At 61.6% G+C, this 15,330-nt stretch overlaps 1 protein-coding gene and 1 long non-coding RNA gene across 2 annotated transcripts; one reads left to right on the top strand and one right to left on the bottom strand.

Moving 5' to 3' along the window:
- Positions 1 to 1,420: 1,420 nt before the first annotated feature.
- On the bottom strand, positions 1,421 to 13,380 carry LOC129658152 (uncharacterized). Its single transcript, XR_008717293.1, has 2 exons — positions 13,260 to 13,380; positions 1,421 to 3,684 (listed from the first exon to the last, which is right to left on the bottom strand). It is a non-coding gene; the product is annotated as an uncharacterized LOC129658152 (long non-coding RNA).
- On the top strand, positions 9,869 to 12,516 carry ADRA2C (adrenoceptor alpha 2C). The gene has a single exon (XM_055589225.1). The coding sequence runs from the start codon at positions 10,202 to 10,204 to the stop codon at positions 11,585 to 11,587; it is 1,386 nt and encodes a 461-aa protein (XP_055445200.1). The 5' UTR covers positions 9,869 to 10,201; the 3' UTR covers positions 11,588 to 12,516.
- Positions 13,381 to 15,330: the final 1,950 nt, after the last annotated feature.

Genomic DNA, 15,330 nt, shown 5'->3' with positions numbered 1-15,330 from the left:
GAGGTCCCGTGAGAGTGAAGGAAAATGTGAGGCTTCAAATCTGCTGACGGTCCTGACTCCCCGGAGGGCTCCAGAGAACCCTGGATGGGGGACCTGGGGCGGGGTGCATGCCTGGCCCCAGCCGGAGGCCCCGGGCCAAGTCCAGGGTCGTGCTGCGGAGCCGGGAGCCTCCTGGCTGAGGTGGGGCAACGGCAGAGGCCTCCCCTCTGTTGTCAAGGCCAGAGACAGAAGCCCCTTCTCAGGGAGCCCCACATCGCTCGGCCCCTCCAGTATCCAGGGACCAGGCACCTCCCTACGAAGGCAGCCTGGAGCCCACAGGAGCAGGCAGGAGGGTGATCTCCCCGTGTCCCCCGGGGGCCAGCCTGGGGCCTGGCACAGAGGTGTTCCACGTCGAAAACAGTCAGAGCCCCCCTGGGATGGACTGTATGTTCAGAAAAAGCAGTGAGCTTCCCATTGCCCAGGGTGTGCAAGCAGAGGCTGGGGACAGGTCTGAAGGGCCACTGCAAAGTGGGCTCATTCAGCTGGATAAGAGTGATCATCATGATGATAATGTCAATTAAATGTACCCAGAGCTCGCTAAGCCCCAGCAACGGTAAAATCTTTGTTCTCTTTTGTTAGAAAGTTTTTTTTTAATTTGCCGCAGTAACTGAAGCTCTCGGAATGAGTTAAACAATACAGAGATATATAAAGAAAAATCCAACATCAGCCCTCCTCCGAGGCCTCTTTCCCTCCCACAAGCCAGGTACCTGGGCTGACAGCGAAGGTGTCATCTTTCCAGACACCTGACAAAGAGGATCCCTCTCCATCCTTCAGATGCTCTGAGGAGGCTCAGAGAGGGGAAGCCGTTCGTCCAAAGGCTGCTAGCTGCTTAGAGGTTCCAGATCAAGCAGGTTTAAGTTGCCTCTTCAGCCCAGAGGCCCCCAGCTCAGCCTGGCTCTCCTCTCCTCTTCTCCTGGGAGCCCGGGCCGCGGGAGACACAGAGCCTCCCCTGGGATGGCCTGAGACTCCTGCGCCAGCTCATTCCAACCAGAACTGACCGGTCCTTGAGCCCACGGCCCAGCCCCCACCTTCCAACTTGGATTTGGCAGGACTGACTCTTTTTTTCTAAGTGATGAAAATATGATAACACATTTACAGGAGACTTCCCTGATAGCTCAGTTGGTAAAGAATCCGCATGCAACGCAGGAGACCCTGGTTCTATTCCTAGGTTGGGAAGATCCCCTGGAGAAGGGATAGGCTGCCCAGTTCAGTATTCTTGGGCTTCCCTTGTGGCTCAGCTGGTAAAGAATCCACATGCAATGTGGGAGACCTGGATTCGATCCCTGGGTTGGGAAGATGCCCTGGAGAAGGGAAAGGCTACCCACTCCAGTATTCAGGCCTGGAGAAGTCCATGGGGTCGCAAAGAGTCAGACACGACTGAACAAGTTTTTCACTTTCACTTGGAAAATACAGAACAAAGTTACATATAGTTCCACTATATATTACAATTAAGATTCTTAGTTGGAGTTTCAATATCAAACTCTCAGAAATTAATAGAATAAATGTACAGAGAAGTAGAAGAATATAGTAGACCTGAAAAGCACTGTGAAACAATTTGACATAATTAAGATTTATACCATTTTCACACAACAGTAGGATACAAATTCATGTTCCCATAGACTAAACCAGGAGACACTAGAACATATCTGGAAACATAAGACCAGGTGCAGAAATTTCATGGTGTAAAGGTATTGAAATCATAACGTGACTCTTCTCTTATTACTGTGCAATTCCAAAATCAAAAGGTATTTGAAAATAACCCACATATTTTCAAGTGCAGTGTGTTCTTTACCAAGAGAGAACTCTGACTTAGCCATCAAGAAAGCCTCAATAAAGTTAGACTGGATAAAACACAGAGGGTAACTGTAGAGAAGGAAGCATTCAAATGAGAAATTAATATCAAAGATACTTTAAACTCCCATGCATCTGGAAATGAAATGTCTGCTTTTAAATGAGGGCTAAGAAGCCGTAACAAGGAAGGCATTCTGATCTCCTTCTGTCAGACTCTCCCAGCTCCAACAAGGCCCTCCTAGACTCGGGGGCCTGCAAGTGCCCAAGAAGCCCAGAGTCCCATCCCTCAACTCAGAGCTGGGGACACCGAGGCTCAGGAAGGGCAGGGGACTTGTAACACCACACGAGGACTCCATTCCTTGTGTTTAATCCGATAATTTACGAAGTTCCATTGTAACTACTGCACTCGTCCATTCATTTCCAAACACCCACAGAGTGTGTATTCATTTCCCATTGCTGCTATAACAAATGATCACGAACTTAGGAGCTTGTAACAACAAATTGATTATTGCACAGCTCTGGCGTCCAGAAGAATGAAATGCCTGGCAGCGCTGGTTCCCTCTGGAGCCTCTGGGGAGAATTGTGTTTCCTTGTCTCCTCCTGCTTCTGCATCTCTGAGCTCGTGGCCCTCCTCCCATCGCTGCACCCTCTGCCTCCGTGATCACCTCTCTTTCACTTAGAAGGACCCTCGTGATGATGTGACAATGTGTAGGGATTGTTCAGATAATATAGGATAATCCCTCATCTCCCTAATCTAATTAAGTCCCTAACAATCTCATCAGCAAAATCCCTTTTGGTCACTTAGCCACAGGCTCTGGAGAGGAGGGTGTGGATGCTTTTGAGTGTTATTTTGCCTACTTGCACAGTAATTCTCAAAGGAGGCAGGACAGGGTTGTGCACAGCAAAGTGACACATTATGGAACCCTCCTCCCAAAGGGCCTTAGGCAGTGAGGCTACTTAGCGTCTCCCTTGGCAGGACGCCTGACCAAAGGCTGGCTCCAGGGTGGGTTCATTTGGAGGCTCAAAAACAACAGCATTGGGGGTATGGAGTCTTTCCCCCGTGACCGTTGGCATCATCTCCTCCTGGCCCCAAGAGAGCGGCTCCAGGTGTCACATCATCACACATCCATGACCAAACAGGAAGGAAGGCAGTGAGTCTTCTGGTACATTTCTTGCCTGTCATCAGGGAGGTCTCATGGGCTGAGGCCGGGTCATGTGACCTCTCTGCAGCCACTGGGGAAGAGTGTCTGTCTTTCCTGGACACATCACGGCTCCTCCACCAAAACGAATCAGGTATGCGGGTGCCTTCATTATCTACGCTGCATAACAAAGCACCACGAATTTATCAGCTAAGAGCAACACACATTTACTATCTCAGGTTCCACGGGCCAAGAGTCCAGGTGCAGGCCAGCAGACTCCTTGCTCATGGTCCGGAGGCTGAAATTACAGCGTCAGCTGAGACCAGGTTCTCACCCGAGGCCAGGGACGCCCCACGTGCCAGGCTCCCCCAGCTGTAGAGAGTTCAGTTTCCAGAGGCTGAGTGGCCAAGGTGAGTTTTCTTGCAGTTTTCCAGGGACCACTCAGCCCCTGAAGGCCACACTCACCCAGGGACTGCCTCTGGCATCGCTGCTTCTTCTGTGTGGCCAGCAGGGGAGCCCCTCTGATGCTTCAAAGGCTTCACCTGATCGGGTCAGGCCCAGACAGGATAATCTCCCTTAAGAGGATGAGATGGCTGGATGGCGGCATCAGCGATTCAACGGACATGAACTTGGGCAAACTCAGGGAGATGGTGAGGGACAGGGCGGCCTGGTGTGCTTCCATGGCATCGAGAAGAGTCAGGCATGACTCGGGAGACTGAAAAACAGCAAGCTGAGAGCCAGCTGGTTAGGAGCCTGGATGAGGCAGCTACACCCACCCCGTTCACACAGGAGGAGGCGCGCCCCCTGGCCTGGGCCACTGGGGCCACCGGAGCATCCTGCCACCTCCAGTCTGAGCTGGGCCCCTCCTCCTTCCAGAAAGTCCTCCCTGAGCCCCCGGCAGGTCCCTGGAGGTCAGGGGCCTGTGTCCCGAGCCCTCAGCTGGGCCTGGGGGGTGCTGTGGTCTCTCCATGGGCGCTGTCCACACTCGGCAAAGAGCGGGTGCTCAGGAGATGCCCACTGGATGAATGTGGTGCCCCCACAGTACTGGGAAGACCTTGAAGCTCAGGAAAAGTGATGGGGGCTGGGCCTAGGATTCTGGCCCCAGTCTCAGGGGGGCTGGTTTGAGGATAGGATCGTGCCAGGCCCTCAGAGCTCCCCACTTCAGGCCTCTGCTTCAGAGAGCCCTTCCAAGCCCCCCCCAGTAACCGAGGCCAGCAGCCAGGGAGGCACCAGTGAGCGGATAGCAGGCAGTGCGGAGAGAGCAGGACAGGGGACCACGGGCCCTGGGCTTGTGCCCACGTGTGATCTGGAGCAACCTGGCCTCCACCCTCCTCTGCAGGATGGGATGCCACCCAGCACACACTGTGATGGGGACGCGAGGAGGGTGAGGGGGCCCATCACCCAGGGACTGTTCAGGACAGGACCTGGCTGAAGGATGGGGACTCACGAGCGCTCATGGGCAGATGCAGAGGAACAGGAAGGGGCAGAGGGGAAGCTGCAGGGTGACGCACCCCCAGGAAATGACCCCTGGAGGTCCCAAGGGGCCCTGTGGCTGCCATGGGCCATGGACCCCCGTGTGGGATTCCGAGGAGGAGCCCCCTCTGGTGCTGAGGGGGCGTGGCGCTGTGCCTTGCTCAGGTGGGTGACAGGCAGGGGCGGGTGCTCCAGGCCCAGGGAATGGCAGCAGAGATGGGCGCTGCTGGGGCACCCAGGGCCGAGAGCTCTGTGTGCATCTTTTTGGAGAACCTGCTCGGCTGCCGTGGAGGGTGGGGGGCTCCGTTGTCCCCATTCAGGGGGTCGGACAGGTACACTCACACGGCGATGCCTGGTCAGCTCGAGCCCAGAGTCCAGGTCAAGGCCAGGCCACGGAGGGCCTCAATCACCAGGCTCAGGCATCTGGGCAGCGGCAAGGCCCAGGACGGAGGACGGGTCAGCCCGGAGTGGCCGGCAGAGGGGAGCCCCAGGAGGGCCCCAGTGTGATGGGTGGATGCGAACTTGAGCCCCAGCAGGCCCCCGGGCTGAGGGAGGTGCACAGCACACGAGCATACTGACTCTCAGCTTGAATCCATTACACTCCCTGCAAGTCCAAGACGGTCCCCAAAGCCGCTCTTCCCCCAGAGGGCCCCGCGCCAGCCCTGGAGGAGCTCAGCAGTGCCAAGTCCATCACTGTGATCGATATCGCAGTGAAGTTAGTGCACGCAGATCCCGGCTGCATTCTGACAAGACAAAGCGGTTCTGGAATTCTTTGGGGAGGGGCGGGGAGAAGAAGCAAGCTGCATCTTTTCCCGTCTCAGCTTTAAAAATTAAATTACAAATAAAGTCGGGAACACAATATCTTCAGACCAGTCGAGGACACAACAAGTCTTGGGGTCTGAAACTGGAATGCCGGGCTGGCCCTCCCCCGGCCCCGCACCAGCCAGCCGAGTGCAAGGGCCCTTCCCCCTCCCTGCAGGCACCAGCTGAGGGCAAAGACCGCAGACACAGCATAACTCCCAGGGGCTGGAGGCCCAGCTGGGCAGGAGCCTGCACGGACCTTAGAACCATCCAGTCAATAGCCCTGCTTTACAGATGGGAAAACTGAGGCCATGGGAGGCAGGAGGTTCTCAGGCTGCCAGACAGAAGGTAAGGAGATAAGCGGGAGCTTAAGTCCAGGACCTCCACAGAATGGAGACAAGAAGGGGCTGCTGGTTGGGGAGGCCGGGTCTGGCTCTGGGTGAAGCGCTGCTGTGCTCTGCTAACTGCCACCCACACAGGTGACCACACTGGCATCCAGTGTGGCTGGGGAGGATGGAGGTCACCAGGCCCTTCGGACCACCCATCCCTTCCGCACGCTTCCATGGCAAGCTGTGAGGCAGGCCTCCCCACAGACAGAGGGACAGAGACGTGGCCTGTCCGCAAGAGCCCATGGCAGAGATGAGGTCTGATGATGGTTCGTCCCTGAGGGGCACACAGGAGCCCAGTGAAGGGGGCTCCCCGCCAGCCAGGGAGAGCGGGCAGGCCTCCTGGGGAGGAATCTCGAGCCTCATGTTTTGGAGGAAGAGGAGAGCACTCAGGATAGAGGGGGCAGAGCTGCCAGCCGGGAGCAGGGCCTGTGACGGAGCCCCAAGTCCACAGCAGGCAGGGACAAATGGGCTCCCGGAGAGGCGAGGCGGTGAGGTGGAAGCCAGCCCGACGCCTGGAAGAGCTGCCCGTGCTGGGGCACCAGAGACACAGCCTGCCTGCAGCTGGGAGGGTAAGCGAGGCCACAGGCACGTGCGCGTGTGTGGGTGTGCATACATGTGCCAGCGCATGGGTATGTGTGTAGGCACGTGTGTGCACATGTGGACAGGCACGCCTGTGTGCCGGATGCTTGTATGTACACAAATGAAGTGTGCACACTAATTCCTGCATGTGAGCACAAAGTATGTGTGTATGACTGCATGTGTGTGGATATGTGTGTGCACACATACATGTATGAGCATAGCGTGTGTGACCTGTGCATGCGCATGTGGGTAGGTGTGCACACATGGTGCTTGCAGGTGTACGAACGTGCATGTGTGTGCATCGTGGGCACATGGATGCTTCTGTGAAAGCACGGTCATGTACGTGGCTGTGTGTCTGCACATTCCTGGATGCATGTGAGTGTGTGAAGATACAAGCCTAGGTGTGCATGGATGTGTGCACATGGATATGTATGTGCGCATGTGTGCACACACGGCTGCATGTGCGTGTGTGTGAGCACACATGCCCGCACATTCAGGGAGGCAGCTCAAGGAGACGCGTCCCCTTCACCTGAGCCGAGGCCACCCGAGCACAGCCCTTACACAGACACCGCCGGGCTGCTGCACACCCAGGTCCCTCCTCCCAGGAGCAGGCCTGGGACCCAGCGTGCTGTGGGTCAAAGGGGATGAAGGTGAGGAGCGGGCCCGGGACCCAGCGTGCCGTGGGTCACAGGGGATGAAGGTGAGGACAACCTCATAGCCCCGGCCTGCTCCACCTCCACAAAGTCGCCTCCCAACGCCCCCTCCCCCACCAGCACAGCCTAACTCCCCATAGCACCCTCCTGTCACCCGCCCCGTCCTGCCAAGCCCGGGCCCCAGGGGCAGCGACCCCCAGGACAGGCAGTCTTCCAGGGCACAGGCGGTTTCATCTGCTCCAGGGCAGTGGGGAGCCGCCTGTCATGCCTCACGCTCAGTCTCGGGGTAACAGGCCTCTCCAGCTCCACGGTGCCCAGCTGAGGCCCCGGGGCCTCCCTCCAGCTCACGGAGCAGGCCTGTATGCGGCGCCTTCCAGGCCACGGCTCTCTACCCCGAGGACTGTGCAGGTACCCGGCCCCGCTGCCACCCCTCGCCTCTGGGCCCTGGACCCCCAGGAGTGGCCCCTCCTCCTGCCTCCTCCCAGTTTGGCCAGCCAGGCGCTGTCTGCTGTCTGAAGTCAGAAGGCTGGCCCAGAGTCCCCCAGGGGCCTGGGTCACTCGGCTGGCCAGACTCTCCAGAAGTTCCCAGCCTGGCCGGGCTGGAGAGCCACTGCCTGGGCAGTGGGACGTGCTGTCTGCTCTGGGGCCCCTGGAGCTCTGTGTGCTTTTCCTTCAAACCCCTCACGCTAGGCTGGCCTTGCCTGTGGAAACGTGGGGTGTCGCATGGGGCAGGACTCTTGGACTCAGCCCCCAAAGTGCTTCTCGAAAGGTAAGACCCCCTCAAGGCCAGGAGGAGGCCTACATGGCGATCCAGCTGATGGCAGGGCAGACCTCTCCAAAACCTATACATGACCACCACCGTGTCCCTTCCAAGGACATGCCCACCAGGACGAAGCCCAATCCCACCCCAGGGGGCACAATGAACAGGGGCCTCTCACTTCCTAATAACTCCCCTCACTCTCCAAACACAGCTCAGAGGTCACCTCCTCCAGGAAGCCTTCCTTGATAACCCCACCCCCAGGATGGAGGAGGAGCCCCAGGGCACTGATGTCATTCACTGCACCATCTCAGTGCGTGGCACCATCGAGCCCAGACAGCCAGCATTCAAGACAGAAGGTCTGATCCAGACAGAGCCAGGGCAAGCCAAAGATGGAGGCACAGGGGTCTTCCCTGCAGAGTGCGCCCCTCAGCACCGTGACTGGTGCCACCTTTCAGGCTCCAGGACCAGAGGACCTTTCACAAGGATGGGGCCTCTACTTTCCCTGGGTCACACACAATCATGGCTTTGCTCCCCAAACTGTATAAATGCCAAGGACCGGCCCAGGAGGATTAACCTTCCTCCGCAGGTCTGCCATCTGGACTATTTGATTTCCTGTCTGGCCCTGGCCTGACCCTGCCCCGCCCCATCAGTGGAACCATGTTAACAAGGATGTCGGTGCTCCATGTGGGCCTCTCTGCTGAGACAGCCTGCTCTCCCGGGAAGGACTTTGAGCTTTTCCAGAGCTCAGAGCAGACAGAAGCAGCCCTCCAGCCAGGGCACAGTTCTAGGCATCATGGGGTGTGTGTGTGTGTGTGTGTGTGTCTCCAACCCCTCCCTGAGTTACCCTCCTAGTACCCCCTCCCCAGACACAGCCCCAGTCCCCTCCTCCCCCCACCTGAGAATTCGAAGAGAGCCGCAGGCCAGCCGGGGTGTTTCTGCTCTGCTGGGAGCAACGAAATGCCTAGCCTGGGACCACGGTCCTCCTCCCCAGCTTCTGTCTCCCACAGACCTCAGGAGGTGGGGACCACCACGCAACAGTGTACAACTGCAGAACAGATGCACAGGGACGTGGGGGCAGGGGTCAGCGGGGGTCACCCCAATACCTCGCCCCTAAGCAGGAATGTGGCTCCCACGCCAAACAGCCCCTCACCTGGCAATTCAGTTTGGGGCGTTTGTCAGAGGCGAAGATACAGAACATCCCCCAGCCTTTAAAAAGCAGAGCTTACGGAGCATAAGAATTCAACTTCAGGAATTGCCAACAAGGGTGCAGAGCCTGGGAGCCTGCCCAGGGCTTCCACAGGCACCGCCGTCATGATTCACGCTCCAGCAGAGGCCGGGGGTGGGGAGGCAGCTTGGCCCCCGAGCATCCCCCAGAGACGAGAGTGGGCCCTCGCAGCGAGGGCGCACCCTCGCAGCGTCGCGTCCTCCGCCGGGCTGCGAGCGGCTGGCTCTCCGGTCAGGCCGCGGACCCCCCGAGCCGGCCCCGCTGCGGGCGAGCGCGCGCGTGTGCCCGGGCAGGTGAGGAGGCGGCCGTCTTAGAAAGAGCAGGGTTCTGGAACTCACCGCCCAGGCCAGCCAGCACTCGGCCCCGGCGCACAGGCTGCGGACGGCCCTGGAGGAGGCGCCCTCGCCGGGCGCGCGCGCCCCGCGCCACCGCCCCGGGCTCCTCCCCGGCGCCGCGCGGGCAGGTTCGCCGAGGCGGCCGCGGGCTCGGGCTGCCGGGCCCGCTCCCCCCGGGCCCGCTCCCCCCGGGCCGGCGGCGCTGGCCTGCCCGCCAGGCCGCCCCCGCCCGCCCGCGCCCCGCCCCGCTGCGCAACTCTACCCAAGTTGGAAGCCGAGCCGGAGCGGCGACAGTCGCGCCGAGCGCACGGCGGCGGAGGAGGCGGCGGCGCAGCTCCTGCGAGCCGAGGCAGGCGAGGCGGCGCCCGCACGGCGGAGCGCGGACCGCGTGGGGCGCCCGCGCCGGGAGCGGCAGGAGGAGGAGCCGGGGAGGACGCTCGGCGGCGCCGGCGCCCTGCCCGGGAAAGTAAAGTTGGAGCCGGAGGCAGCGCGCGGGCGCTGGGGCCCCGAGGAGCGGGGGCCCGCGCCCCGGCGCGCCGAGCCCTAGCCGGCCGGATGGGAGGCGGAGCGCCCGGGCCGCCGCCGCCTGCAGCCTGCGCCCCGGCCGGGCGCCGGGGCCGCGGGGCCGCCCGGGCACGCCCGTTCGGGCGCCGAGTCGCTGCGGGCTCGCGGCCCGGGCGCTCCCCGTGAGCCGGGCCGAGGGCGGGGCCGCGCGAGGACCCCGGGACCTGCCCCCTCCCCCTCGCCGCCGCGTCGCCGCTCGCTCCGGGCGCCTCCTGCTCTGCACTTACGCGTGCGGCGGCGGCGGCGGCTGGGAGCCGGGCAGCCACGCTCTCCGGCGCGCCGCTCGCCAGCCGGGCCGCCACGGCCGAGGGTCGGCTGCGGGGCGCCGCGGTCCCCGGCGGGAGCGCCCTAGGTGCAGGCGGCGATGCGGGCTCCGACCCGGGCTGGGGGGCGCCCGAGCTGCCGCGGCTGCGCCCCGGCTCCAGGCGGGACCGCGTAGCTTGCGGGAGGACCATGGCGTCCCCGGCGCTGGCGGCAGCGCTGGCGGCGGCGGCGGCAGCGGCGGGCCCCAACGCGAGCGGCGCCGGCGACGGGGGCAGCGGCAGGGTCGCCAACGGCTCGGGGGCCCCCTGGGGACCGCCGCCGGGCCAGTATTCGGCGGGCGCCGTGGCGGGGCTGGCGGCAGTGGTGGGCTTCCTCATCGTCTTCACCGTGGTGGGCAACGTGCTGGTGGTGATCGCCGTGCTGACCAGCCGCGCGCTGCGTGCGCCGCAGAACCTCTTCCTGGTGTCGCTGGCCTCCGCTGACATCCTGGTGGCCACACTGGTCATGCCCTTCTCGCTGGCCAACGAGCTCATGGCCTACTGGTACTTCGGGCAGGTGTGGTGCGGCGTGTACCTGGCGCTAGACGTCCTCTTCTGCACCTCGTCCATCGTGCACCTGTGCGCCATCAGCCTGGACCGCTACTGGTCCGTGACCCAGGCCGTCGAGTACAACCTGAAGCGCACGCCGCGCCGCGTCAAGGCCACCATCGTGGCCGTGTGGCTCATCTCGGCCGTCATCTCCTTCCCGCCGCTAGTCTCGCTCTACCGCCGGCCCGATGGCGCCGCCTACCCGCAGTGTGGCCTCAACGACGAGACCTGGTACATCCTGTCCTCCTGCATCGGCTCCTTCTTCGCTCCCTGCCTCATCATGGGCCTGGTGTACGCGCGCATCTACCGGGTGGCCAAGCTGCGTACGCGCACGCTCAGCGAGAAGCGCGAGCCCGCGGGCCCCGACGGCGCGTCCCCGACCACGGAGAACGGGCTGGGCGCCGGCGAGAACGGGCACTGCGTGCCCGCGCGCCGCCCGCGCGCCGACTTGGAGCCCGAGGACAGCAGCGCGGCGGCCGAGAGACGGCGGCGCCGGGGCGCGCTGCGGCGGGGCGGGCGGAGGCGTGGGGCTGGCGAGGGGGCCGCGGACGCCGAGGGCACAGGCCCCGGGACAGTGACGGCCGAGCCGGGCGCGCTGGCCGCCGCGAGGTCCCCGGGCCCCGGCGGGCGCCTGTCCCGCGCCAGCTCGCGCTCCGTCGAGTTCTTCCTGTCTCGCCGGCGCCGAGCGCGCAGCAGCGTGTGCCGCCGCAAGGTGGCCCAGGCGCGTGAGAAGCGCTTCACCTTCGTGCTGGCGGTGGTCATGGGCGTGTTCGTGCTCTGCTGGTTCCCCTTCTTCTTCACCTACAGTCTGTACGGCATCTGCCGCGAGGCCTGCCAGGTGCCCGGCCCGCTCTTCAAGTTCTTCTTCTGGATCGGCTACTGCAACAGCTCGCTCAACCCGGTCATCTACACCGTCTTCAACCAGGACTTCCGGCGCTCTTTCAAGCACATCCTCTTCCGACGGAGGAGAAGGGGCTTCAGGCAGTGACCCGCGCGCCCTGCCCCGGCGTGGACACCCTGGACAGCTCCCGGCGGAGGCAGGCAAAGCCGGCCTCCCAAGGACCCAAGGATGGATTGGCCTTCGGGGTGCAGGGGTGGGTACACAGTGCACAGCGAGAGCCCAGGGACTGCAGGGCCCCCGGGGAGGGGGGAAGGAGAGAGGGGAGACCCCTCTGCCTTCCTCTCTCAGCAAGGGGCTGCTTCTGGGGCTCTAGGCCTGGATCCAGCTCCCCGGAGGGGCCCCCCGCCAAGGGGTGGTAGTGGGGCCAGGTGGTAGACCCCAGTGGCACTCTGTTTATCCTCCCAAATTGACGAGAAAGGAGCCTGCCCCGCCCCCAACACATGCCACCCTACCCTCCTCTCCACCTCTGAGCAAGGGCTGACCTCCCAGGACCTCCGTGGGTGGCTTTCCAGGGGTGGGGGTGGGGGAGGAAGCAAGGCCCCAGCAATCTTTGGTTACCCAAAGTATTTAAATGTTTGCCAAAAACGACTGACAGCCAAAACAACCAAACTCTTTTTCTAAATAAACCTTTGTAATCTAAGTGGTGGGTGCCATAGTCAGTCCTTCATCCCTGGGGGTGGGGGGCCTTCCAGACCCTCACCCTACCCGATCCTCCCCACCTCCCACCTTCTCTTGCATCAGGTGGTGGTTGCGGGGGTGGTGTTTGTTTAAAGGTAACTTGTCTTACAGATGTCCAAAGCATATGCTTAAAATGGTTGTGTTGTTACTGGCCCAGAGACCAAGAAAATCAAAAGACCCCAGATTAACTGCAAATACAGATGCTGGAGGGCTGTTCTCCATCCATACCCATCCCTCTCTGAATCTAGGCTTCCCCCAGTGCAGCCAGCCTCACCCCCTTGCCCAGCCCTCACCAGCCCCCAGGGAGTCCGGGCTCACACACGCTAAGGCTTAAGGAGGGGCGGCTAGAAGAGAGGAAAGGATCAGAGAGGGTCTCCCCCTCCGGCTCCTCCAGCCCTCCGCACAGAGCCTGGGAGCGCTGGGGATAGCTGTGGGAGAGGGACATGAGCCGGACCTCTGAGACACATGGATGCCCGTGTGCACACACACACACACGCAAGCTCAGTGAGCGGGCAGGGCTCAGTGCCAGGGGTCCCTGCTCTGCCCACCCATCCCTCCCGCCCCGCTCTGTGCCCCTCCTGGCCTTCCTGTATATCCCCTCCCCTGCCCGGCCCTCCTGGATCACCACCCACCTGCCTTTGGCCTGGGATGGCTGTCTCGGGGAGGGGTCAGCCCTGGGTCCTGCTTTTTCAAATCCCCTTCCCCTGAATCCGGAGCCAGAGCAGGGCCCTTTCCTGGTCCCACATGCCAGGGTGCACCCTGTGGGGGAACTCTGCAGCTACCTGGACTCATCACCCCAACTCACGGGCCCTCAGAATACCCCGCTAGGAAGAGCTTTCCTGGACTGGGGTCACACTTGGCAGAGGGGCACAGGAAATGGCGGCCAAGGCTGGTGGCAACCTCCCTAACCTCCACATCACCCAGGCCTGGACAGCGGGTCCATGTTGTAGGCCCAGCTCTCACCAGGACTGCTGAGCGAGCTCTGCCCTCTCTGAGCCTCATCACCACCACCCCCCCGACCCGCCCACGTCAAGTGGGGCAGGACTGAAAGCTCAGGCCTGTTGTCTGGGGGCCAACTTACCAGCTGAATGGGAGCACGGGCAGCTCGAGCGGGGACCTTCCCTTGGAGAGAGCCTGACTGACCCAGGTATCGCCTCCCCAGTGCAATGGGGTGATACCACACCCTCCCCCCGCTCCTGGGGGGTGAACCCCAAGACTCCGGCAGGGCACGTAGCCGGGACACACCCCACGGAAGAGTGTCGGCAAACCCTTCCCCTCTCCCTTCCCTAATCCTGAGAATTGCACCTTCCAGGGCTGTGGCTGGGAACGCAGGCGCCCGGTGCTTAATACCCCATTCAGCCAACAGATGTTCACCACTTGATCGTAATTGCTGCCTGGAGAGGCTTTCTTTTCAGCTGGAAAAACAGACAGAACCTGGCTGCTCACCCCGCCTGCCGCAGGGAAACGGCCAGTTGCCCTGCTCCGGGTCTCTGGCTCCATCAATGAAGCTGGGGTGCTGACACCCGCCGAGGGTGCCTGCGTGGTCTGGGAGCCAGCCCACAGGGAGGGAGGTTTCTCTGCGGTGCAGAGACGGGCCCGTGCACTGCGCATGGTCATGAAAGCCAAGATGCCCTGAGGTGCTTGCCTCTCTCCGGGCACCTTGGTGTCTGCTCCATGGCACCATCAGTGACCACCCCCATCTGGGGCTGAGGAAACGCAGGCCCAGAGCTGACCATCTGGGCCAAGACCCACAGAGGAGGCGGAGGGCAGAGCCCGCCACGAGCCCGGAAACGTGCGGGTCAGGAGATCTCTGCCCTCAGCACCCCAGCTCTGGTCCCGTGAGCAGGGGCGACCCCTGGGCTTTGCTGCTGGAGAACTATGGCCCTCAGCCACCTTCCTGCCCCCGGTTTCCTTCCCCTTGGCTTTCCCAAGGCTTCAGGCAAAATTAAAAGGAACACCCACCAGCAGGTTCAAGGAGAGCAGGGTACAGGATGAGGGTCAGCTTCGGTGCTGTCCTGGACAGAGCCCACCACTGATGTGGTTAGTTCTCAGAGACAAGCATAGACGTACATTCATTTAAATAATTCATTCCTGTATTTTAATTCAATTCCTGAGTTTGTAGAAGGCGGCGGGGGTGGGGCAGGGAGAAGAATCATCCAAATATTCCCTTACAGCTCAGTATGGAGTTAAAAAAAAAAAAATCGCTTGGAGCAGGCAGGATTGTTCACACTTCAGAAGAGCAGCTCCAGTCTTTGAGTCCTGCCCCCAGCTCCGGGGGTGGGGGCTGAGGGCTGGGAGAAGACTCGTTGCCGGGGCGCTAGCTGGCGAGGAAGCGGTCCTTCCCGGGTGTGCTGGCAGCCGGCTGTATTTTTATATCACATCCGTCGGCAGGGCTCAAATATTCCAGTGCAGCCTGGGATCAAAACAGCCGGTGCCTGCAGGCCCGTCTTGAGTCTGCTTGGCCAGCTGTGGTGCTTTGCAGACCAGAACCTGGGACTCTGGTCCCGGCAACCCCCCGCAGCCCCCCACCACATGCGCCGAGGGGGACGGGGGCAGGAGGCACGCTGGCTGGAGATGCCTTGCGCTTGGGGGGCTGGAAGGGCATGATTCTGTGTTACTAGAAGCCCGGCTCATCGGAGCTGAGGAACAGGTGAGTTATAGGGGAGACTCAGGTGAGAGTGTCCCACCGTGAGGACCCCCAAGTTTCCGTTCTGGGTTTCTGCCTTGAGCTCTGCCAGGGGACCTCAGCATGCCCCCCCGCCCCCGCCGCCCCCCGCCTCCATGTGACTGAAGGTCAGGCTCCCATTTGAACTGCTGGACTCTTGAGAGCATCAAAGTCATCTGGGTAAGGGGACAAGGGGGTGGGCTTCCCTGGTGGCTCAGCTGGTAAAGAACCACCTGCAGAGCGGGAGACCCGGCTTCGATCCCTGGGTTGGAAAGATCCCCTGGAGAAGGGAATGGCAACCCACTCCAGTATGCTTGCCTGGAGAATCCCATGGACAGAGGAGCCTGGCAGGCTGCAGTCTATGGGGTTGCAAAGAGTCGGACACGACTGAGCGACTGAACACGCAAGGGACGAGGAGGCTGAGGGTAGAAGCATCTGGTTTGCCTGAGAGGGACCCCAGCAGGCACCCTAAGTCCTCTCTCTGCGT

Source organism: Bubalus kerabau, chromosome 7 (assembly GCF_029407905.1).
Source record: "Bubalus kerabau isolate K-KA32 ecotype Philippines breed swamp buffalo chromosome 7, PCC_UOA_SB_1v2, whole genome shotgun sequence".
Lineage (NCBI taxonomy): Eukaryota > Metazoa > Chordata > Mammalia > Artiodactyla > Bovidae > Bubalus > Bubalus kerabau.
This window is presented reverse-complemented; position numbering and strand designations above follow the sequence as displayed.